The 25,610-nt window shown below is 41.0% G+C and overlaps 6 protein-coding genes across 7 annotated transcripts in view; 1 reads left to right on the top strand and 5 right to left on the bottom strand.

Moving 5' to 3' along the window:
- Positions 1 to 2,560: 2,560 nt before the first annotated feature.
- LOC117901071 (ionotropic receptor 40a-like) lies at positions 2,561 to 25,463 on the bottom strand. Its single transcript, XM_034811683.1, has 3 exons — positions 25,317 to 25,463; positions 2,770 to 3,032; positions 2,561 to 2,712 (listed from the first exon to the last, which is right to left on the bottom strand). Exons 2-3 carry the CDS (start codon positions 2,993 to 2,995, stop codon positions 2,561 to 2,563), a joined length of 378 nt encoding a protein of 125 aa, XP_034667574.1. The 5' UTR covers positions 2,996 to 3,032; positions 25,317 to 25,463.
- Positions 3,089 to 5,200, bottom strand: LOC117900385 (ionotropic receptor 40a). Its single transcript, XM_034810739.1, has 5 exons — positions 5,123 to 5,200; positions 4,493 to 5,061; positions 4,135 to 4,431; positions 3,653 to 4,076; positions 3,089 to 3,597 (listed from the first exon to the last, which is right to left on the bottom strand). Exons 1-5 carry the CDS (start codon positions 5,124 to 5,126, stop codon positions 3,089 to 3,091), a joined length of 1,803 nt encoding a protein of 600 aa, XP_034666630.1. The 5' UTR covers positions 5,127 to 5,200.
- On the bottom strand, positions 7,095 to 7,824 carry LOC117900387. The gene has a single exon (XM_034810741.1). The coding sequence runs from the start codon at positions 7,683 to 7,685 to the stop codon at positions 7,152 to 7,154; it is 534 nt and encodes a 177-aa protein (XP_034666632.1). The 5' UTR covers positions 7,686 to 7,824; the 3' UTR covers positions 7,095 to 7,151.
- On the bottom strand, positions 8,852 to 9,549 carry LOC117900388. Its single transcript, XM_034810742.1, has 3 exons — positions 9,492 to 9,549; positions 9,051 to 9,436; positions 8,852 to 8,986 (listed from the first exon to the last, which is right to left on the bottom strand). Exons 1-3 carry the CDS (start codon positions 9,532 to 9,534, stop codon positions 8,888 to 8,890), a joined length of 528 nt encoding a protein of 175 aa, XP_034666633.1. The 5' UTR covers positions 9,535 to 9,549; the 3' UTR covers positions 8,852 to 8,887.
- On the bottom strand, positions 10,818 to 11,594 carry LOC117900386 (serine-repeat antigen protein-like). The gene has a single exon (XM_034810740.1). It carries the CDS (start codon positions 11,566 to 11,568, stop codon positions 10,861 to 10,863), a length of 708 nt encoding a protein of 235 aa, XP_034666631.1. The 5' UTR covers positions 11,569 to 11,594; the 3' UTR covers positions 10,818 to 10,860.
- Positions 12,622 to 25,610, top strand: part of LOC117900384 — a 28,216-nt gene continuing 15,227 nt past the window's right edge. For both annotated transcript variants that reach the window (XM_034810738.1, XM_034810737.1), the window contains exon 1: positions 12,622 to 12,772. The gene's annotated coding sequence lies outside the window, so the exon portion shown is untranslated. The remainder of the gene's footprint in view (positions 12,773 to 25,610) is intronic.

The raw sequence follows: 25,610 nt of genomic DNA, 5'->3' as shown, positions 1-25,610 counted from the left end.
TCAAACAGAACATTAAGTTATGAGTTATATCTGATTAAGCTGTGTGTTCCCAAGAGTAGAAGATGGAACCCATGTTGAACATGTGCTGAATCACACGATACGTTCAAATGATGATCTGGTAACCTTTTGGATCCCATCCGACAATCAGCCGATGCCATCAACAAGCAATTGTTGTTATAGCCCACTTCTGTGGCACTACTTGTGGTTGTAATAAAAGGACGGGGCAGGCATAAATTTCCCTTGGAAAGCCAACAAATAGAAACTATATAATTAGTAATGGCTGTGGGTACGCCCCAAGGCGTTACCATACCAAAACATTTCTAGGGCCCCACTTCCACTTCCAGTTTCAGTCCTAGTCCCATCCGCAGCTGCAATGGCAACAAACAAACAAAAAATGCTCGAAAAGAGGCCTCAAACGAAACCGAAACTCTCCATCTCACGATATGAAGATGAAGATGACAATGATGTATGGGGCGGTTCTTGAAACCGAAACTGAAACCAGAAAGAAATGGAAATGGAATTGGGATTGGGGGGAAGAACGGACTTTCCCATCGCCTGACACTTGAAGAGGAACCGAACAGAGCTTTGTCAGCGCATGCAGCGATCTCAGAGTAATGGTAATGGTAATGATGTATCTGAAATGGAATGGAACCCATCAGGAACGAGTACGAGCGTACTCTTACCCATGTCGAACTGATGTCTCGATGGCCTGCAAATGCCGGTAAACTGGCTAGAACCACTTTCTACGGAGTGACCGACCGCAGACCGCAGACCGAAGACTGCAGACCGCAGACCAAAGTAAAAGTTAATTTCTTGTTACCCCCAAAGCGGACGTCGGGCACTGGCACTGGAAGAAGACGTTTCAATTTCTGTCTCAGTTTTTTCATAGCTTTTTTTGTTGCCTCTTGTTTTTGCTTAATTAAAGCGCGAAAAAATCATACGAATTCAAGGGAAATTGAGTAGGAATAGAGGGTAGGATGCCTCTCTATCGAAAGGGCCCCGCTTAAGAGTAGGAAAAGTTGATACATCTGTAAGGCTTTAAGGTGCAGCAATACTTTAGGAAATCACACTAACATTAACGACTTGAGAGAACAGATCCCCCCAGTAAAAGGCAAGCGAAAATCCTTAAAATTATGATTAAAATTACAACCTGTTACATTTCTTTTTAACGAATACTCCCACTAAGTCTTCAATTCGAAGGTAGCAAAACTTTCGGCTACCGTTTGACCCTGGGGCTAAATTTATAACTCTTGTTACCTTTTCAGCGGCTTCTTCTTGGCCTTCTGTCTGTCTGTCGCAGTTTCCCGTGGCAAAGGAAATGGAAAATTATTACGAAAATTATGTTTGTTTTTTCTTTTTGCTTGTGAAATGGGAATTGGAGCGCACGAAACGAATACGACAAATACAACAAATAACAAATTCAAACAAAAGACTTAAGAAACAAGCGCATTGGTTTGAGCCAAAGCCACTGCTCTCACAATGGGAACATCATCCAGTGGCAGCTGTAGCTCTGCAGCCCCGCAGCACTTGAATGCAAATTAATTATAGCCACATCTTAGTAGACGTTGAATGGAGTGTGTATTTTGGCCAAAAGCTCACATCAATTATGGCCCAAACACAGGCGGAGAGGAACACACAGAGTGTGGAAATGATTGTACATTGATGGCCAATAAAGAAACTAAATCGCCAAGAATTAAATGTATTTGCAGACCAAGCTGAAATGCATTTTAAACATACATAAATCTGAAGCAGAAATTTACGGGCATTTGCGGAAGATATCAACTCGTGTAGAACATAAGTATTAACGGGGAAGGACGTGTGAGACCATCTACATCTAACATCTACCAGCCACCCTACCCCAGTGGCGCACACTGCATACGGCGGAGTGTGCGCGCGAGAAAGAATGAGCAACAATAATCAAGGATAAATAAAAACGAGAAGGGACGTGTGAGACGCTTCTTAGGCGTCACAACTTTTATACCCGGTACTCAGTACTACATCTGTACCTTAGCGGTTTTTTTTCAAATTCTAAATATTACATTTTACATTTTGTATACATCTACATCTACATCTGTATCACTTCTCACGCCAACACGCTCTTTTAGCTCGCCCCCCTAGAGCCGCACACTGCCCAAAGAAGAGTGTGGAATGAGAGAATGTGCAAAAAACAAAAAAAAGCTGCAGGACGGGGTGGGCTTAGTCACTGGAAATTCATTTCTTCATTCTGGCTATAATAATGATCCAATCTAGTCCTAATTCGGTGACCTGATAGATATGGTCATTCCCTACGGAATGGAATTTTAGGTTTCTTTTATCTTCAAAACTGTGGATACAGCAGATTTACGACATTTGTGGGGGGCGGGAGCGGGGCTAAATTTTGAAATACACTTGTAACAGTGTGATATCCTAGCCGATGGATGCGAAATTTGGTGGCTCTAGTTTTTGTAGCCTCTTTTATAGACGGACGGACGGACAGACGGACAGACAGATGATTGCTATTAACGCATTGAATACGTTTTTGGGGTTTGGGACTATCCTGCTATCAAAGATCTTCTATACTCTATCCCAGTTTGGGTGCAAGGATTCGAACGGTGAAGAGACGAACGGAACGCTTGAGGCGACGCCAGCGACGCATGCAACGATGAAAAGAAAGCCTCAAAGCTCTGGCGAGTGGCAGCCAACGAAAAAGCAGCTCCAGCAGCAACATGGAAGCTGGAAGACATGTAAACAAAAATAGTATTTCCCTGTAAACCTTTGCTAAGAACTCACCCGCTGCCACAGAACCCACACCAAGTGCTATGAAGGCGCCTTGTAGCATCCTTAGATTGAGAGCACTGATGATTTCGCTATCCTGATTGAGCTCCTGAGCTGGTGCCTCGCTGCTCTTAGCATTGGAGTTGGCCTTGGCGCTTTCGGCAGCGGCCAGCTCCTTGGATTGTTGGGCCTGATCCTTGGTCATCTGACGGGACTGGGCGGTGTACTCAGCGGTGGTCATTTTGTCCAGGATGCCACCCTCAAATAGGTGGATGAGTCTACAGTGAGAAGTAGGGAATGACTTAAAGATTAATTAGATATTAAGTGCCATTCCTTACACATCGTTCAAGCTATCCAGAAAGGGACAACCAATCTGCACGGCCACCGCAGAGTAGCGGGTGTACAGTTTCTGACTCAATTGAAAATTCTTGGCCCCATATTGTTGTATGTTAAAGTAGAGGGTCTCCCTGCCCCCAAGCACGGCCTTGTTCTCCCCGCCATCGGCTATGAGCTTTATTCCCGCCTCCACAGAATCAATGAGGAAACCCTGATGCCCGTCGCGCTGCTGCTGTCGCATTAGGGCGTACAACTGCCGAAAGAGCTCTGTGCCGTTCTCCAGCATTTCCAGGGAGCTGCTCTCCTTCTCCACATACAGACGATAGCCGTCGCGTATCATGGCCGATTGCAGGCGCTGCAGCGTATTGATGGGTGCCTCGTGGGCGGGCCTAGCAAACTGTGAGGTCAGTTGGGCGGAATAGACATCAGCCAGGACATAGGTGGCGGCAATCCAATACACGATGGTCAAGAACTTGGCCCGATAGCCATGGTACAGCTCCTGACAGGCTGCAAAAAGGAAGAGCCATCAGTGCCAGAGGGCACTTATAGTGGATCCACTTACACTGCTTCAGGAACAATCGAAGGGTGAACCAAATGCACTTCTCAAACAGTTGCTCGGGCATCCTGGGTGCAGATGGAACCCTCCTTCGCTTGAGCTTCAGCACACAGGGTGTAATCTCCTTGATGTACGCCATGTAGATGCACAGCTCTCCCAGCTGCTCCACATCCATGCTGACCTGCCGCCGCCGCCAAATATACGGCATGGCAATGATCCCGTAGAAAATTGGACCTGAGAACACAATTGTGAGTATAAGGTACGGCCAAATGTCCTGCTTAAAGGGTCGCATAATGGCCAAGGCTTCGTTGAGGCGCCGCGGGGCATGTGTGGCAAAAGCGCCCGAATCCGCGAGCGTAAAGAATGAGAACTCTATGGCCTTGTGACGCTCCCAACTCAAGCCCACGTCGCCTAGGAAGAAGTCTGCCATCTATAAACGATAAATGGGATCAGTTGGAATTGAGTTTGTCTACCCCTTTGATACCCACTCTGCTCTGCAACAGTCCTATGCCGCCTGTAAAGCTCTCATTCGACTCCTTGGCATCGTCGGACTTGAGGGATCCCTGGGTGCGGCCCGGGGCTTCGATATACTCGAAGCGGAAATTCATGTGCTCTGCCAGAAGCATGAGCAGTCGATGATCACGTCCGCCCGTGACTCTGACCTCGTTGCACTCGAGATTGTCGCCCAGTTCGTTGGATAGCTCTCCAGAAGCCTCGCTGGAGCCCTCTGCCTCTCCAGAGTCGCTGCTGTTCTGCCCATAACTGACCCAGAACCAAGGTGGAGACTTAAAGGAAAATATGTCCATGGTCTAAAGGAAACTTCGATCCATCTCTTATCTCACATACATGAAAAACAGGCACACGAAAGATTCTTCCCTCGAAATTGGCATAAACCGATCCGGCAGGCGGCAGCAGGGGAGTTCTCTGTAGTCCCAGGTTATCCCCATCGTACCAATTCACGAGCCTCAGTTCCCCGTCGCTTGTGGGCTTCGCCTGATTGTAGTAGATCCGAAAGGCCTTTTGGCGGGGTCGTGTAATGACCACCGCCCGCATGGGCTCCTCGAAGCTCATGGCGCTGGCCTTGGGAGGCCAGCGGGCGCCCCAGTAGAAGATAAACAGACTGAGGCGATGGGCCAGACGACGCTCCTGTATCCGATCGGATAGCTCCTTCGGCTCATCCAGAATCAGACTCACGCACTCAATGGCGCCCTGGAGATTCGCTTCGATGTGCTGGAAAAACAGTTCCGTGTTGTTGAAGATCACGGACTTGTAGTACAGTCGATGGAGGCGCTGTATAAAGTCGTCCACCTGGATGCCCTGATCGTTCTCGCAGCAGGCACTCATCAAACTAAACGAAGGTAGGGCCAGAATGGCCAAAGGACGTGGTCTCAGGCCATTGATGATCTGCGAAAGAGCTGGTCGAAGGTAAGTAGGAGAATTTGTATTAGAATTTCATTGAAAATGTGCACAAAATACCCATGGCCACATCCGACTCATTTGCAGGGAGATATGAGACCCTTGTGAAGGCTTCCCGACTCAGCAGCAGACCCAACAGTAACCAGAAGTTTTGCATTTTCGAGTGCTGTAAGAAGTCCTGTCGCCGGCCACCTTATATATGGTGGCCGCTTTATGATGGCTCGCTTGAGGAGCAATTATAGCCTCAATGCCTAAATATCACATGTCAGCCACCAGTCTGCTCATGGGCCAAAAGGAACATCGACTGACAGCAGGCCCCGACAGCTCCGACAGTTTTCAGCTTGGGGCCAGAAGACCCAGGACCCAACCCAAACCATCGACTGACTATCGATTTTCATAATCATTGAATGCACACAGAAAAATACACAGGCACATAGAAATAGACTCTCTCTCTCTCTCTCCCTCTCTCTGTCTCTCATAGGCATGAATGGCAGTGGATACTCTTTCTATACTCGTAGATGTTGAGATCTTTAGATTGAGAATCTCTAAGGGTTAACACTTGTTAATTTTAGAGCCCAAGAAAAGCCATAACTAAATCTTGATTGCACTATTTTTAGTATATGTAATTTACTCTCATAGAGCATACAATTGTCATTGCGGCTGCTGCTGTCATGTTCCTTTCTTGGTTTTAATTGTCAGAAGTTTGTCATTGCCGTTTTCGCTGACAATTTCTCTTTCCATGATCAATCGGTCTTGACGATCGACGATCGACGATCCGTGATTGTGGCTATGGCTATGACTGTTGCTGTTATTGCTGTTTGTCTCTCTCTGTGGCTCTTGCTGTTTGTGCCTTGTGTTTGTTGTCAATCTTCTAATGCCGTTGACATTAATTCCGTGTTGTGCGCATTTTTCTTCTCGGGGACGGGGACTGGCCTGGCATTTGGCTCTTCTGCTCCCATGTCAACGCTCTACTTTGGTGCCCAGCAGCCAGCCAGCCAGCCAGCCAATGATTTATCACCGATCGAACAGCAGCATCTTCAATCCGTGAGTTTGCGGATGGGTTTGCCAGGGCTTTGCTTCCAACTTGAGGAATGTTCAAGAATCTATAGAGCTAGCGGTGGAGCACAGCCACAAGATTTTATAACCCAAGTAGAACTCAAATATTAATTTTCTAACTACACATTCTATCGGTATTTGTTTTCGTCTGGCCCACTAAAGGAGAGGCTCTCTGAGATGACCCGCTTATGATGTGGCCAAAAGTTTTCTAATCGAGAAATAAATCCCCCCAAAACTATGACACCAGATAGAAACCGAAAGGCAGAGAGGTCCGCTGTGGTCCCTCTGTGACCTCTGCCAGCCAGACTGCTCCACACAGTAGACTGTAGATACCAGATTCCACAGCTACTCCGCATCTCTGGGGCTATTTATAAAACCTCTACTCTGCGGATCTGCGTAGTTCGACAACTTGTTAAACTTCAAACTGTCTGAGAAACGCGACAGCAGCAGCAGCAGCAGCCCCAACAACGGAGGAGCTCTGGAGGTTCCTGCTGAGTGGGCTGTCTGGTGATTGCATCTGCGCCTCTCTTGCAACATCCAGTTGCAGCCGGCTTAGCCTGATCTTGCACCAGGATGCACGCCAACACTTTTTTTGTTTCAACGCGCACACACGATAGTGAAATGTCCAAGCAGGAGCCTGGCCTTAGCCCTTGGATGCCTCGGATCCACAGAAGACAGGCTAAGTGGTTGGTGCGGGGGGGAGGGGGCACAAAAGGGGGTTGGGATCCCCGGCACACTTAAATGCATTTTGTTTGTTTTTGCCTCTGACAACATTCCCCATCTCTCTCTCTCTCTCTCTCTCTCTCTCTCTCTCTGTTTCTTTCGCACTCCGTAAGGCTTGGGGCCAGCTGTCAATTGGCTTTGTCCGCATGTAAATCACTGGAAAACAACAGCACAAAAGGCTGCAGACTACAAACACAGATACACCACACACAGATGCAATGCCATGTAGAAGCTTTATTTTAAAATAAATCTGAAACTGAAACGAAACTTAATTATTTATAGAAAAAAAAAACTAAAAGAGGAGTCGAGCTCAATGCCAGAAACTAAAGATAAAGTCCCACAAGTTGTCAGCGTCATCCGAATCATCTTCATTCGAATCCTTGATGGCATCCAGTTTTTTTTTGAGCCTCTTTAGCTTTTGCTCATCACTGAAGATGGCCTTCCAGACGCGCTTCCCAAATGGATCATAGATACCCAGACGTTTTAGTATCCTTAGAACTTTCTTTCGGAAACGTTTGTCTACTTTGCGTGGAGCCACATTGAATAATTCGTTCGGATCGGTGATGTTTTCTCCAGTAGTTGAGTCCTTGTAGGATTTATAGCTGTTGTACGCTTTGATTTTTTCATCTAATTGTGCGAACGGCCAGCCGGCAGCCTCCTGTAGATTCTTATAGGGTTCAAGGACTCCTGCTATGCTGGAATTGGCATCCTTTCTGAGAGCCTCTTTGATCCTGGTTGTCACAAGATCATCTAGCTGCCGGAGCGGCTCTACAGGCTGCTCTCCATGGATGGGAAGTCCCAGAAAGATGAGTAAGATTACCGGTAAAACAGCAACCACAATCATGGCTCCTGTTTGTGGCCTCTACGGATCGGTTATGGCTTCTCTGGATCGTTGGTGACTTCTGTCTGTGGCGTCCATGGATCGCTGGCATTTTAAAGCCCCTTTGGCACTCATGCATAGAAATGAGTTATGTGTCCGTCTTTGACAGGCAGTTAAATATTAATAGACTTTTCCAGGCTTTAAGGTCACTTTGGTGCCTGAGTGGTTGGGTTAGTTCTTTAGTGGAATTCGGGGTCACGCGATTATCTTTAATGAAGTGTAAGTATTTCGAATTTTGCATAGTTTTTTCCCTGCCTTCATTTGTGTTATAACAAATATCGCTTAAGTTCTCTCAAGTTGTATGCCACCAAAGAGCTGATTGGGATTAAATCCTAATTAAGCTCATAATTAATTCAAGCGTATCCTTGCATAAATTACGACTCTCTTTTGGCTTGCATTGCTGAAATGAACTCGAACTAGATAAATATTTGAGGTTTTTCTTGGGAATTTTTGGTCTTTTTCTTGTCACAGAGTTTGGCATCCCAGACACGGTCGGCAAATGATTTGAACATTCCAGCCTTCAATATGATATTGATAAACATAATCTGCCAACTCCTGCCGTTTTTCCTGCCGTTTTTCCTGGTGTTTTTCCATACACAATATGCTTATTTATTAAACCAAAGAATTTAATTAAATCATTATTTCCACACAGTTTTAATTGTATCAAACAAGTTGTATGCAATAATCTTAAAAATCGAAATAACTATCATAGTCATAAAATAAATATTCGCAGGACGTTAGTCTTCCAAACTGGATAATTCCGCGAGCTTCTTCTTGAGCTTCTTTAGCTTTTTCTTATCACAAAGGATGGCCTTCCAGACGCGGTCGGCAAATTTATCGGACAGACCCAGTTTCTTCATTAACTTCTCAAGCTTCTTTTCGAAGGTTTTTGAGCTGCGCTGTGCCTACGTTTGTTTCGAGCTCTAGGCTCTTCTTTGCTCCGTAACCCTTCTGGTAGTTGTTGAATGCATAATAATATAACCAGAGATTACATATCGTGTGCACGATTGATGCTCGACTCGAGTGTCACAAGCGAATGCGTATAGATGTGAATGAATTCGCTGATTAAAGTTGATTTTTTTGAGTTTATCGGACTACTTCCAAATTTCAAAGTTTTATGGGTATATGGGTATGCATAAATATTAAAATTATAGAGAAATTCCACATTACTTTCGGGATTCTCTCATATACACTTCATAGTCCTTATACTGTACATCCAATTTTTCCGGTTCCTCAAGTACTTCCATGTGATCCAAATTTTGCTTCTGAATGAAAAAATATCAGAGATCCTTTGAAATTTAAACTTTTCATTAATTACTATCCACCAACCTTTTTTTGCTCCAGGGTAGTCAATATCTTGGCATGAAGGACCCCTAGAAGCCATGAAAGCTTTCCCCACACTATATCCATGGCCCTATGGCTCTTCTCCCATATCAACTGCCGCGTTTTGGCCATTACCTGCTCATATGTGGGATCGTATCCCATGGAAATGACTGCTTCATTAATTCTCGAAATGGGCCCACTCAGCATATGAACCCCGACATCCACCCAGGACTTTAGGTGACCCTTCCACTTGACCGTTTCGATCTTTTGGTAGATTCTCTGTCGTAAAGCCTCGATAATGGGATCATCCGAAATGTGTTTATTATTGGGTGGTAGATCCTTGTTGGATTGTCGGTTGATGTGGGGTTTGGGCAGCACCGCGTCAACCAACTCTGTCCCGGAATGATAGCTTTAGCCCATAGTTTTTCTTAAAGGCCATTCACTTACGGTAACTTGTACTTGCCAGAAGAATTATCAACAAAAGTTTCATCTTGTTCCAAAGAAATCTTTAATATAAGTGGAATCTTAGAATCTGAGCTGATGGTTTATTTTGAGGCATAACCAAACGATTTTAAAGGCTATAATTATTTCAATTGAATTCTCTACGCTTCAATTCAAATAATCATCACCCTCAGCGTTATAGGTATAATTGAAATTTTTCAAAATCCTAATCTGTATCATCCAGGGACTGCAAAAATTATAAAATTCATTCATAAGTGAGTCAAGACCAAAAATATAACCATAACATAAATCTATATCTTTTGCATTTACTACATAAATATAAGTTAAAATTAAAAGTTAAGTTTTAATTTTAAAAAAACAAAAACCTAAAGCAAAATCATTATATCTTTAGTTTTAAAAAAATTTTAGCTCAAAACCAATCATTATGCTGAGTATGAGTCAATAAAACTTGAAGTTAATCATTATCGACACAGTCCCTCGTATCATCATCAGGGCAGGAACACTTTCCATAGTTCATCCTGAGATTATCCTCTTTTTGGGCACTTGCGATTCTTTGGTATTTATGAAGAGCTCTCTGCTACATTCGATAGATCTTAAATCTGATCATTTAATGACCATAACCACCGGCTCTCGTACATTGTTGGCCAATTACTAGTCGTTGGATACCAAAACCATTTCAAAGTTGTCGGAAAATGCCCTTGTCCACCACTGGATTTTTTTGGACATGCCCAATACCAACTATTAGCTGGTGCTTTAGTTGTTGGCCAATTACTAGCTGATTGTTGAGGCCACCATCTTGGAGTTGTCGGCCAATGTACTTGTACAACACTGGATTTTTGTGGTGTTGATTACCACCACAATTTTTGAGTTGTCCGCCAATTTCCTTGATTACTTGGTTTTTTAGTTTTCGTTCACTAAGACCATGTATCTACAGGCTTTTGAGATGTTGCCAAGGAATTTTTATTGGATATCCTCTATACTGCGTTGAAGCATTTTCGATCTCTAAGTGTACCTTGAATGATTCGATGAGAGCCATGATGACCTTACCTTACGGTAAGTTGCCATATGAACTATTTACCATAACACTTATATTGTTATGAAGAAAATATATACATATGTATGGAACTGGCAGTTTGATATTTAATGCCTTAACTTTTTAGATTTTATTGGTGTATAACCAATTTTGATTTGATGGACTTTAAAGCGTTCCTCTCTGGAGGAAAGTTACATACATATGTACGTAGACACGGTTTTTAATCATTAAATATTTAGTATTATACACATCATTATATTATGGTTATGATCATTTAATTCTTAATTTCAGAGAACTTTCTCTGGCCAATATACCACTTGGTCACTGGTAGTAGTCTTCATCGTAGTAGTAGTCTTCAATCGAATCAGATTGATAATCGTAATATTCATCATCATTGTCATCCCTATCCCGACATTTTATGGAGTTTTCCTTCAGCTTTGTTTTTTTTTGTTCATTGCTGAGGCTTAGAGCTTTTTTGAGACGTCTCTTTTGATGCTGATAGAACTTTGAGCATCTGCTATCCCGCTCCTGATCTGGTATAAGCAAATCAAGCTCATCTAGGCGTTCGTGGATATCGTGTTCCAGCTCCTTACGACGGTCCATGTAGGCCTCAAACCGAATGGCAGTGGCAATCTTGTCATACACTCGATCCTTTCCCCATTTACTGGCTGCACGGACATTACTAATCCATTCGGCATACTCACTGTTTCCATCGATTTTACCCTCACTGGAACTCAGTATATTTAGCAGTTTATCCGTTGCGTCTGCATCCAGCTTGATGTTAGGATCTTGGGTAGTAGTGTCAGGTTTTAGTGTTGTAGGAGGATCAGTTTTAGGAGGGGTTGACGGTGCAGCAGTAGTAGTAGTACTACTAGTAACACCAGTAGTACTAGTCGACGAAGAGGAAGACGAAGACGAAGAGGAACCATCACCTGATGAAGATGTTGGACCCGTACTTCCTGTTGACTGACCAACACCGCCATTGCTACTTAGTATTCCCACAATGAAAAAACTCAACAAAAAAATCATCTTGAAATTATAGAAAGCTATGGAGTTTCAAGACTGATATTTCTGGAACCAGTGGAACTCGTCTTTATATAGATACGCAAGGCCGATCTACTTGGCCACGACTGTAGCTATTTTTTAATTTAGATAAACCTTAATGGAAATTCCGTGAATCGTTCCGTGTACTTACGGTATTCAACTTATCGGGCTCTGTAGATTTATTATTTAATTGGTTTTGCTGCATGTATCGATTTTTAGCTCTTTTCCGCTTAACCGTTTCGAATACCGCACTTACCCGTTTCAACGGTTTTTATCAATTCCATCCTCAAGTTGTGGAACCCAATACAAGCACAATCAGCTGCTTGGCTTTGCCCTGCTTCGTACAGGTGAGAAACCCAGGTAAAAGAGCGAGAGAGAGAAAATGCACGATCCACAAGAAGTAGCGACGTCCAGGGTAAAATAATCATAAAGATGGGGACATGCGATTAGCCTCTTGAATTTAATAAAATTCAAGAATTTATGGAGCAAGGCATGTGTGTGATAAGAGAATGGCTGTTATGATTATTCTAACAAGTCTTATTTTGTGTGCAATATAAAGATTTTGTGGTTCGCAGTTCCCTCGCTGAGTTCTTTCCGTCATTCGTACCTTGCATAAAAATGTACCATGCCATTCACGTCTTGAGTATCTGCTGCGGGTCTCTTCTCTTTCAGAGTTTCCCCGATTCAGAGACAGTTTCGTACCACCTAGCACCTCAGTTCTTGAACGTCAGCTGGCCGTGTTGGTAGCATTCCGCGGAAGGTGTTTGAGCCGTGTACGACGTGAACGTGTTTCGGAACGAACGAAAGTCAAGTGGCAGCAGCACCATAACGAGGCGACTCTATGTTTGGCTTTTTGTTCGGAAATTCAATCGGGGAGATATACAACAAAATGTGGAATATATTACACAAAAGATAAAAGATAACATAACAAGAAAGCAAAGTGAAATTAAATTTTGAATGCGATTTGTAAAATTAATTGGCAAAAGGCAATAAATAATATACCCAAAATAAAGAAATCGCTTGCCGAAGAAAATAATACCCAAAAAAAGGAGGGTGGAAGGAAAAAGATAAAAACAAGATGCCATCGAAATTATAACAAAGAGTGAAATTCAATTGGTGTAGAAAATTAAAGAAACCCAAAATAAAACTAAAACCAACACAAAACGAAAGGGTGTAAAATCTCAAAAAGGTTTGTATTTATCCAAATTTTCATTGAAACAGCTGAGAAAACGTCTATCAAATTGAATTTCTTGTACACATAAAACATTGAGGAAGCAGAAAGTTTATCAGCTGCCAAAAGATCAACGAGAATAAGAATTACTCGCGGAATAACATTTTCTTGGTCTATTGTTTTTCCCTCCATCAAGGGGAGGCGGTAATGCAAAGTTTCCAGTCTTACAGAGCGCAAAAAATAATAAATTCAACAGACGTTCGAGGGAGAAGGAAAAAAACTGTTAAAACCAGTTTGCATCCAAAGCGGCGCATGCGCCAAGCCAGGAAAATGGTAAAAAATAAAACAAAACCTAAACAGAGAGCGAGAGAGAGAAGCGGAAAAGAAAAAAAACGTTGACTAGGGCCCGAGGCGAATCTTTGAGCAAACTGTGAAGTGAAGTGAAGGAAGCCGGGAACGTGAACGTGAACGTGAACGGCAACAGAAGCTGCAGCACTGCTTCTTCTCGGACCTCGGAGGAGAGACAGGCAATGCCAATGCACACACGCACCGAAAAAAGATCGTAAAGAAGATTTTGAGAAAACCAAGAAATTTCAAAAGGTAGCTCCCAAAAGCAAATCTCACACACAGAAAGACGGGCGATCTACTTTGGATGGCCAGCAGAAGAAGGAATCGCGAATTGTTGGAGTGAAGAGACTTCTAGGATACATTTCGGTGGCATGACAGTCGTCTCTTTGGGGCCATTGCATAATATAATGTTTCGGTGGCCCCAACAGTTAAGGCCACATTCGGGCTTAGAGTCTCGGACTCTAATAATAACACTTTTGTGTCTTTGATCTTTGACATGTCTAGAGCTTGAGATTAAATGGCAAATCTATGGGCATGGGTAAATACGGGGTATCCATAGCGTTAGCTATGTATGCATGTACATAAGTATTTACATTTGTATGTATTTCTTTAGTCGCTGGTATAATGACCGTTTTGTTTGGATCGCTTTTTTGTGGGTTTGGCTTTAATGAAAGTTGCTCTGATCGTTCGGCATCGGCTTGGCTTGGCTAGAGAGGCATGACCCTGGGCAACAACACAATGCCGTGCCACTGCCACAATATCCAGGAATTTTGAAGAGAGCGACTGACGGTGGAGGAAGTCGGTCCGTCGGCCACTCGGTCTCTTTGTGGTTTATTTGGTTTCTTATTTGTAACCTCTTGTCTCTGTCTGTCTCTATATCCATCTCTTTTATGCACACTCAAGCGTAATTCTATACAGACAGCAAAAAAAAAATGAAACGCAAAAATTTGCATCAACACAAAGAGGAATTACACAAAACAAGAAATGTACACGAAATTCATGAATGAATGAATTACCAAAACAGACAAGAGAGAGTCCTAAAGAAAAAGTCCCAAAAAAAAAAAAACACCCAAGAATAAGTACCGACAAAGACAGAAAGAAAGAGATATCCCAAAGGGAATTAAGGAGTTGACGGTTGAGAGAGAGGACAAGCCTCCATCCTCCATCCAGCATACAGGATCCAGCAGGTGTTCTTTCGTTCTGGTTACTCATTATGTGTTTTTTTTTTGGCATTTCATTAATTTTTTGAGCTTATCTTCGTTTTTCATCTTTCTTCTCTCTGCATGTTTTCTTTTACTTCCCTGTGTCATCCCATCCCATTCTCTTCTCGAAAAAAGCTTTGACATCACACGATCTCCCCACAGCTGATGGATGAATGCGTTTCGTGGCTGTTGCTGCTGCTGTGCAAATATCACGTTGATAATGTTTCTTTTTTCGGGTTTCGGGGGACCTTGAAAGTGTTCGTAAGTATGTATACTTATGTGCACAAGTGCTGCAAGGTTATCGGAAATTTATGGGGTTTTCGGCCTATAATTCGAACACGTAGTTGGAAAACCTCATCCTTTGTTCTTAAAATAGTAAAGTTTGGCAGTACTCTTAAACGCAATTGATCAATAGGTGAAGGATCGATATGTACATACATATGTAATACTGGTAGGCTATAAGAGTGTCTCAAAGTGACTCAAAAGTTAGCCGAATAGCCGAAAAAATACAAAGAAACCAAAGCTTAACTTTGGGCTTAACTTATTCAGTGCTCTCCAGAATTTATTTGTGGGTCTTTAATTGTATTGTGGGTTAAGATAATCTATTAAACACAGGATATTCGATTGAATACCAGCTGTAAAATAATATGGAAAGTACCAACAAATTATGAAATACACGAAACTCAAAACCACTCCTTACCTAATTCTTTTAATTGAAGGTTTTGTAAAATGTCATACCTCTGTCCTTCCCGCCACTCACATACATATGTACATACATATGTACATAAATAGGAACCCGCATCAGCGACTATGGTAACCAGTAATTAACTGTCATTGCGTTGGCTCATCGCCTAATTAATCATTTGCTGGCCAAATGCCAATTGGATTTTGATAGCATTAAGTATAAATCCCTTTTGAATAAAGTTTTTTTTTATTTCAAATGTAGTGATTATTTCTTTTCTGTTTTGTTTTCTGTGTGAATGTGTTACCTTTTTTTGGCGAGGTTAAACTTTGACCCAGTTATACGATTCGAATCCCTCAAAAAATTCAGCAAACGTCTGCTAATCCATCAAAAAATGTATGTTGAAAAAGCGTCGAGGGCATACAATCAAATATTAGGTAAATATTTGCATACGAGTATCCCCCCAGACAGATAATAAAAAGCAAAAGTAATTTGCCAGAACTTGCCCACAAAAATGGCAAAAATAGTGAGACACTCGAGAGCCTACACAGAGTCGTACTGGCATCAAGAGATCATTAAATGAAAGACTTAATTTCGGTTTATTTTCGAATGGAATAAAAGTAAAAATAGTACTATGGACAGACTTGAACTTGAGCACTTGAACAGCACTTGAAGAGAGCTGTCATCGAAACAGCTCTCGTTAGTTCGATATGTGGGCGTGTATGTGTGTGTGGTAATTAGAGATGGGTGACGCTTACCGATAAATATCAAGAGGGTTTGGAGCAGAAAGCAGTTTTCTGGGAGAGATTGGGCATCAATTAACTTTTATTTATCGATCACAGTCGAGAGTTTTAAATATAATTTAAACATTTGTCTATGGTTCTACGAAATTTTTAGTTTTAAATTACCTTCCTTCTTCTTATCAAGTAAAGCATCAAAACAGCTCGCATTTCAACAATTCCACATCATTAATCATATTAAAATAATCCAAATGCCAATGTTAACCCCCCCGCCTATCGCGGAATCCATCAACGCGGCCTCTCAGCGCGCACTTGACAACTCATTAAACCGAATTGGGCAAATACCATTCACATGGGTGTTATAGACATATGTATGTATCTATCGTATATAAAGATACAAGAAAAACATAATTGCGGAAGCAAGTAACCAAACCAATTTCTAAGTTAATACAAAATTTCATGCCAAGACGGAGCTGCCAGGGCCAGCTGCCGCGGCTACTGTGCATCAATTAGCCATTAAAAATGTTTTGATTTCATTTGTTCGAAACGCCACTTAATAGATCATTCATTCATTCATTCAGTATGAAATGGAAACAGAAAACAGAAATACAGAGATACGAGAAGTAGTGGGTTTAGATAGAGGTCACTCAATAAGAATACAAAAGCCAAAGTCAAGGTACAATCTAAGGTAAAAACTGTAACAAACTTCTGTAGAATTAATGGGGGAAATACCAGAGGGTAAGGGATAGAATCCGTGTGCTTATGGAATACTCTATAATTGGGTCACATTTCCCCACACCGTTATGATTCCCATGTACGAAATTATGTCACTCCACTGGGCCACACTCCACTGAAGAAAATGTGTTGCAAACGGAAAACGTTGCTGCCATAATCACAAAATAATAACCCACCGTCTAAAAACGAAAAAAAAAATAGACTGCAATCCACGAAACCTACCAAAAATAGCGGATACTAGCGAGGTTTTTGTTGGCGTCTGTTTCTGCCTAGGGTTTTCTTCCAAACCAAGAGATGGAGACGGAGATAAAGCGACATCATAAACGCCATTTAATTGTCCGACAAAAATAAAGGGGGAAGGAGACGCGCGATAAGCCTGTCCGCGGATTGGACAATACAATTGTCTTCTGACCTGGTTTCCATCCAGCCACGGGGGACGTCGTGGACGTCGTGGTCGTCGTGGTCGTCGTGGTCGTCGTGGTCGCTGTTGTCTTTCGTCGGGAGTTATGTAAATGAGTGCACTTGTGAGTGCACTTACTCGACTTTTGCCATCAGACCACGGTGCGTACCAGTAAGTCTGTGGTAAGTTCAAATTTTAGGGCACCACCAGATACATATGTGGAACTGCATTGGGAACGACAATACTTCACAGATAAGACTGTATTCAAATTTTCTTTGAGAGTAATCTAATTATTTGAAGCTTTCGGAGAAAACTCTTTAAAAGGCTTCATAATTGCGCTATACATTTTATTTTAAACTTATAATAAAAATATTTACCTATTGGGAGAATTTTGCCCCATCTCAAGTCTAAGACTGCGTTCATTAATAGACTTTTTATTTCAAACATTATTTTGTATCTGATTTCCATCTCTCCTATTTCTCTTTTCAATGTATTTGTTTTTTTTATTCGGAAAATTGTTTTAAACACAAATTTGTTGTATTTTTAAATTGTTGTTTTTGTTAAACAATTTGCTTTTTGGGCTGCTTTACATGCCGAGCACATAAATGGGTCATCGAGGCACGATTTTTGGTGTATGTTTTGGTTGTTCTTAAGCGCCAAAAGTCGTGCCATCAAATACATGTGCATACAACTAATTTCAAAAGCCTGTTTTAAATCGTGCAGCAATGCTACAAATACGATCCGATACGATGCGATATATTTGGTTAAATAAAGACAAAATGCGTGATGGCCAATGCCAAAAGCGGAACCTCTCCCGAAGAGGCCGAAGACCCGAAAGAGCGAGGAGCGTCTCCGTCTTGAACCTGTGCCACTTCCCAGGCCACTGTCTGTGCATTTGGCTAATCAAACAGGCTAAGAGAGATAGAGAGAGAGGGAGACAGAGAGAAAGGCCATTCAACGGCCAAGACAATGGCCAAGACGAGATCTGTTTGCTTGGTTGTTGGTTATTTATGTGAATGATGACGCCAAAAGCGGGCTATAATAAAACACTAAAAATCGACAGCCAAGAATGAAAGTGGTGAAATTTTCATGTTTCTTCTTCTGCTGTCTGGCTTTGATCTACGCTCGAATGAATGCCATGGCATGCCTTCTGGCCGCAAGAAAGTGAACGAATGAACGACAAAAGACAGGCAGATATTTGTATACATATATATATATATATGTACATCGTATCGTATCTCTATAGCTATATAAAAGCCATAATTCTTGAAAAGCAAAACCGAATCGTGAGAGACTTTCATTGAGCGCGTTTCGAAGCAGAAAGCGCGTCTAATTACGATGGAGACTCGTAGAAGAACAGAGAGACATAGACCCAATCCAGAGACATAGGCAGAAACAGAAACAGAAACAGAGACCGTATCCAAGTTCCATGGCACGCGGCACTTTTTTCTAATTAGTTTTGACCCACAGCGGTAGAGAGAATTATAAACGGCAGTTGACAGTAGCTTCAACGATAGAAATTGGGGCCAAAGCCAGAGGCCAACAAACGGATCGCATCCGTCAGCCCAACTTTGGGGGAACTTTGACAGGGGGCTGCCTTGATGATCCGATCTGATCTGATCTGATGAGTGACTCTGTTAAAAGCTTGAAAACGTCCATTAAATGCAATTAAACGTACGAGTTGTATTTTATGGTGAAAGGGTTCTGTAATGGTAAGTGATTGGAATATATGTATAAAAGTATTTATTACTTGTAGATTGATAAAACAGAGAGGAATGATAGCAGAATGTTCTCTCTTTTAGTTCTTCCATTTCATTTTAGTTAATTTTTAATTTTCACCATTGTGTCAGTAAAATCATGAGATATATATGTATGTATGTATACCATTATATATTTTATAATATCACAAAGCCATTTCCCATTTAAATAGTACGAGTACAAGCACGTTTTGGGTTTTATGTTCCACGTTCCACTATCCACGATCCCAGACACGACCTCCCCTGTCCAGTTTCCAGTTTCGAGTTCTTTTTAACGATTTTCTGTGACAATTTCGTGCCGCTAATTAGACCGTTCGCATCAAGAACAGCACACCAAAGAGCACCTCTTGGATGCGGTACGAGCATATGCTAAGTTATTCAGAAACGAGCGGATCGTAAATCCACACCGCTAAAGTGTCAGAGTTTGAGTTTGAGGCTCAGCTCAGGCCTGGGCCCTCTTGGTTTTAGCAATTGTCTTCCCTTAATGTCACTGCTCTTTGCTTTTCGGAGGAGAGAATGCTTTTGCTGGTGTGTGGAAAGCGTGGGTAATTTTCATTTTGCCCCGACAATAAAAATATAATTATGACTTTGTTGTGTTGTTTATATTGCAGCAACAAACAAAACATACTTTATGCATATTCATATTACATTTTCCATTCCATTTATTTGTGGGAATGATGTCGAGTCACTTTTATCAACATTTTCAAGGAAGTTGTGCAATTTGTCCGATCCCAAAGTCTCGTCTCGTCTCCCATCTTTCAAGAAGAAAGATCTACGCATGACTTGGCGCAAAAAACACATTTTGGGAATGGAAATGGTACCGGTTGTAGGAATACGGAATGGAATGGTCTGTGAACAAAAGACTTTCAGTTTCCAATTACTTTTGTTCCACTTTTATTCCGAGCATCCTGTCGCTTCCTTTCTTTTGAGTTTTTTCTCGATCGTTTCTTTTGTGTGCGCAAAAATTAAATAAACACAAAAAAATCGAACGGAGAAAAATACATATAAAATAAAAAACTCGTTTAATGTCAGGGCAGATCTCATTGCTAATTAGGTGATTTTTGTTTCTCCTTTTTCGCTCTCTCTCTCTCTTGCTCTTTCCTCTTTCGAGCCTTTATTTATTGCAATTTTTATTTGTGGTGGGCGCGTTACTCTCTCGCACCCCTCTCCTCCTGACATTCCTCTGGAGATTCGCTTCGAGATCGTTTTCGTTGCAATTACAATAAAAGCAATTCCAGTTTCCACTTTTGTTTCTTCTCTTTTTGTTTTGTTGGGTTCCAGTTCGCGCTGCTGCAGTTTTTGGTTTCCTGTTTGCCAAAAATAAAATAAAATTCGCTCGCTTATTGTTGATTTTTGCTCTCCTTTGGCACTTATTTAATGAAGTGCCGATAAGCATCCACCTCCTCCGTAACCCTCCATCTCCTTATCTTTCTCTGTATTTTCTTTATCGGAATCACTCGTTCGGAGTACTTTTAAGGCACGTCTCTTGGGCTTTTCTCTTGATTAATTGTTATGTACACTCATGCGTGAGCACATGGTCACACTTTCAGGAACTTAAAGTTGTTTTAGAGTGTAACAGTGTTGCATAATGTTACAGAAAAGTTGGATCCTTTCTTAACGGAATTTTCTTTTTCAAATTCAACTTTCAAAATTGGGCCCTGCGGTTTAATTTTCGTCTCTTGTCTCTATGTGTACTTGATAGGTCCACAATTTAATTAAGTTTTGGAGTAGAAAGAAAGTATCTCTTAAAAATCTAAATCTCTTATGTATTGTACTCGCTTTTTCTCTTATGAAATTCTTACCGGAAACGCAGTCGTTAACGTAACCTCCCATCCATCTATACCTCCATTAGCAAATGGTATGCAACGTTCTTAGAATTAACACACACACACACACCCCCCACCACCCTCAACAAGCCCACTCCCCAACTTCAGACAAGCACACAAAGTTATTGAGCCAAACACCGTTCCGTTAGTATACCATTTATAAACCTTTTTCCGGTTCCAATGACACGAGCAGGAGGCCAAGCCCACATTCGGCCCATAAGTTTACAAATTGTACTCACATTTCACTCTGAACAAACTCCATTAATTTCTAAATTCTACATAGACAGCCATATATGGAAAACACACACAAAATAAGAGCGAGAGGTAGACTGACTGACATTCAGACAAAAGAGAACCAAGAATCCAAGCAAACAATCCAAATCCTAATCCGAAGCACAGCTCCGCATAGCACAGCATAGCAGCACCTCCCAAGGCGACTACGTCTCGAGGTCTGTGAGTCATATACTCGTAATATGCACTTTGGTGCCTACCCGAGTTTCTGTTCAATGGAGACCCAGCACCCCACAGCACACAGACTGGGGACCTGTAAGTGGGCCGCTGATCAACAGACACACACGTGTCCCTCTATGGCCATATCAGTGGAGCTGTGCCCACGTTAGAAGGCTACCTCCCTCCCTCCCTGCTCCGGAGGCCCCCTGGACTTGTGCAGTTCATTAATTTTCATTGTCAGGCTTTATTTCCTTCGTCTTTTTTTTTGGCGTCTGCTATGCAAATGTCAAAACTTTTTATGCTCAACCGAAAGGAAAAATGTCACAAGGCAGAGAATGAGTCACAAAAGCACAGAGCGACACAGAAACTGCTGCCCCCACCGATCTTTGGCTTTAGCCATTTTTTTGGGCGACTGTCCCCACGATTACATAACAGACTTTTTGATTTTCTTTAGTTTCTTTTTTTGTTGGTTAAATTATGTAAATTTTTGAGTCTTTTTGGAGCCTTTGCCTTTGCATGGGCTGTCTGTTATGTCTCTTGCTTTGTCGAGTACCGATGCCGGCATAGTTCTAAGTCTTTCAAAATGCGGCGACTGATATTTGATAGGATCGCAGACGCCCTCTCCCTTCACCTTTTTAGGGGTTCCACACAGCCTTAGATGTTTTCCATTTCCAAGTGTTTGCTCTTTGGTCTGTGCCTCAGGGCCCGTGCTTGCACAACGACAAAATTCTTTGATATTTTGTTGATTTTAATTAGAGAAGAGACACAGCACAGAAAAGATATGTGAGACAAGTGCACTTCTCTGAGGTTGCATGTGCATTCTATCAAAAACTTTCTGAGTAAACTTTTTACCTAATGACAATAAGGAATGTTGGGAATGCGGGGAAACCATATTGAAAGATGTCGGGAAAAGTTGATGAAATGTAAGGTCGTCATTTGATGGAATCTTTGTGGAAAAATTAGTGTAGTGTGTGTGGAAATATGTCATGAAATGGGTAATTTGAATGTGAGACTTCTTTATGGGAATTTCTTTTACGAAATGTTACACTTATGTTTAACTTTATTATATTTATGCGACTATATTGAGGGTTTAGTTGCTCTTTACATATTCCTATAAGCCAAAAAACACACTTATACTTTCGGTAGAATATTTACCTCTATTACACCTTCAAGAAACATTTTCTGTGCTCTCCGTTCCTTAATTTTATCGAAAACTTTATATGTTAATAGTAAATCTATTCCTCTTAATTACACTATCCGACACGATTAATCCGCTTTGAACCAAACGAACTTTTTCTGAAATATATGGGGTTTAGAAATGGGTTGGTTTTTATACCCGGTACTCGAAGAGTAAATAGGGTATATTGTATTTGTGCGAATAACGGTTCTATGTAACGCACAGAAGGAAACGTTTCCGACCCCATAAAGTATATATATTCTTGATCAGCATCAATAGCCGAGTCTATGTCTGACTGTCCGTCTGTCCGTCTGTCCGTCCGTCTTGTTGAGCGCCTGGATCTCAGAGACTATAAAAGCTAGAGTCACCAAATTTTGCATCCAGACTTCTGTATGCTCACACTGTTACAAGTGTATTTCAAAAATAAGCCCCGCCCCCTTCCGTAGGGAATGACCATATCTATCAGATCACCAAATTGGGATTCGATTGGACCATTATTATAGCCAGAATGAAGAAATTAATTTGCAGTGGCAAAACCCAACCCGTCACGCAGCTTATATTTGTTTTTTTCACATTCTCTCATTCACACACTGACAAATACCCGCTAAGTTGCAGATGTAGTACTGAGTGCCGGGTATAAAAGTTGTGACGCGTAAGAAGCGTCTCACACGTCCCTTCTTATTTTTTTTGTTTAATTTTTAAAGTCTGAAATTTGTTGTATCCACAAACACTTTGTGGTTTAGCTAACCGTCTGGAAAAATCTGAAGCTTTCAAATGCAAAACTATGATTTTTTTGCAGTAATAAAGAACACAGGATTTACTTTTTTTGGTACTTAAAAAATTCTTGAAAAAAATGGTTGGTATAAAAAAAAACGTAACCTTAAAACCAATTTTAAAGCCTTCAGTCTATCAAAAAAAGCTAGTTCAGTTCGAAACGGAAAACAAATTTAAATTTTGTCGGGTAGTGTTACTAACAATTTACATTTCTAGTCTACAATCTTATGAAAAATTTGTACTACTATAAATCCGAACTGCAAATGCATGAATATTTATTAAATTTTGTAATTCTAAGCTCGCTAATAATTTCATTTGCTTTGGTCTCTTTGCCTATAAACCCTCAAATGACTCGGCAACACTTAATCTATTCCCTATCGCTGCCCTTAACTCAGTGAGTCTCAATGAAAAATTACCTTAAATGAAGCCCAAACACACAAAATACACACGAAAAAATGATGGGTAAATGGAAACTGAAACAAAAGTGAAAACTTTCACTTTTTGTGTACTCATTTTTCGTACACACACGCACACAAAGACCCACAGACCTTTATGTTTAGAGTCGGAATTTAAGTTCCACACCACTTTAAATCTGACTGTTATTTCTTTTATTACCATAAATTTGAATTCCCGTTTACATCATCGAGCGTCAGAGCGAATATCTCTCTGCAGCTCTGAAAAAATAAAGAATTATCAGAGCTGGAGACGTGGTCCTGAGATTTTAGTTGGGTTTGGCTTTTGGGGCTTTTCTCCGCCATAACACGTTGATTTTTTTAACGGCGTTGTAGGTGTGTGTTTTGGGGTATTTTTGGTTTATTTTCGTTGTGTTTTGAGGTCTGCTTTTTTAATGCGATGATTTAAAAGTTATTTTCGCTTTCATTTCGCTTAAACATTTTGGCTATTAATCAGTTATGAGTTGAGTCGAGTGGAGAGTCGGACAGACCAGAAGAATCTCTCATTCAACAGATGATTGCATAAGAGGCCTCTCTCTGTAGGTGGTATACTTTACGTATGTATAGCTCCCCTCTGTTGCTCATTTATCTCGCATCGTTTTTTTTTTCAATTAAAACTCTACCTATTTGAAATGTTTCTTTTAGAGCGCTGCATAGATTACATTTTTAATTTTCGCTCGTTTTGTGGCACACGGGAAAGGGTCCCAGGTGGCAGTGCCAGCATTTGATATCGCAAACCGTGGGTAACAAACAGTAACATGCATGCCAAATACTTTAGATAAAAACCACATTAACATGGTCTTCAAATAGTACAATGGCAATGGCGTTGTCGATTGGCTGTTTGTTTTGCGGAAATTGTAGGTACTACTCGTAAATGAAATGCGGGTGCCAGCAAGGTGTTTTTCAACGAGGGAACTCAGGGCGCTGATGGAAAAACTTGAAACAAACCAGAAATTGGGGTAGGGTTTTCGATGGCACTGGAGTTGGCATTTAGTTAGGTGCAAATAGAAGATCTACCAGATATTTTTAGAACTTTCATCAAGGCACATCCCAATACCAACTAAATATGACTTTGAGAGTTTTTAGAACACTTTTCATAAAATATTAATGAAATTAGAGCTAGAAATACTTGTAAGATGGTAAGCCGTCGAACTTTATTTATAAGGGACAAAGAAACGCTGAAAATCATAGGAATGTCTCATTTATCTTACTGGGTTACCACTTCCCCTCATTATTTCCACTTTATTAAGATCTCAAAAAGACTTCTGACATAATAACTTCCCTCTAGTGTGTTCCAGCCAACAAGATCATTCTTTAAGACAATATACTTTTCTTTGGAGCTCTATTAAAAGTCGAAACTATGCAAATGGTCACATTTTTCAATGTATAGAACTGCCTTTTGTATGCATTCGTACGACCCATAGCCCAGTTATGAGACTGTGGAGTAGAATCCAACAAAAGGCGACCACCAATGGGCCTGAGCTTGAGTATTTTTAGACCCTCACTCAGAGGCAAAGGAATTATAATCATTTTCATTCAAATTTCTTTTGGTTGTTGCGATGACAATGGCAGGCCCTGAACTTTCGTTTAATTTTTGTTGTAGTTTTTTTGTATTTACATTATTATTATTGTTCCATTTCGCTCCACATGTGCACAGATGTTTTTACGTGTTTATTTTAATTTAAAAGTTATACAAAACTTGTTTTCCAGCATTTTTTGGTATCATTTTTGGTGTGGGTGCAGTTGTCGATTTAATGTAATTTGATTTTCTGTATTATTTGCTTATTTTATTTAAAAATATAAATAAGTAAAAGAGGTAAATGTTTTAGGGTAAGGGCGAAATACTTTTGGAATTCATTTACATACATTTCCACCCAAGAAACATGTTAAAAGCATTTTTTTGGAGCTTTTTTTCCTGACGTTTCCCAGTGTCTTTGACATTGCCTGAATTTATATGAGCGTTAATTTATTTGTATTGGTTTTTTTTTCGGTTTGTGTATTGCTAATTGTTGTATTTACCTGTTGAATTTATTTTATTGCTGGCGGCAGCATTTCTGGCGTTTCTTTGTTAATCTGCAAACTCCAATGACAGCCGAAAGAAATTCCAGAAGTTGTGTAATTTCCAGCGATTTTCAATGAATTCTTTTGAATGGTTCAATGTCAAAGTGTTTGCAGTATCTGTTCAAAAATTATTTTTTTTTTTTTTGGCATTTAGAGGTATAATAGATATTAAATGAATTCCATCTAGACTCATTCGAATTTTTCCCCAAGAATGAATCAAAACCTGGTAATTTCATTACATTTTTTTTTATG

The sequence above is a fragment of the Drosophila subobscura genome, chromosome U (assembly GCF_008121235.1).
Source record: "Drosophila subobscura isolate 14011-0131.10 chromosome U, UCBerk_Dsub_1.0, whole genome shotgun sequence".
NCBI lineage: Eukaryota > Metazoa > Arthropoda > Insecta > Diptera > Drosophilidae > Drosophila > Drosophila subobscura.
The sequence above is the reverse complement of the archived record's forward strand: the minus strand, read 5'-3'. Positions and strand labels throughout refer to the sequence as shown.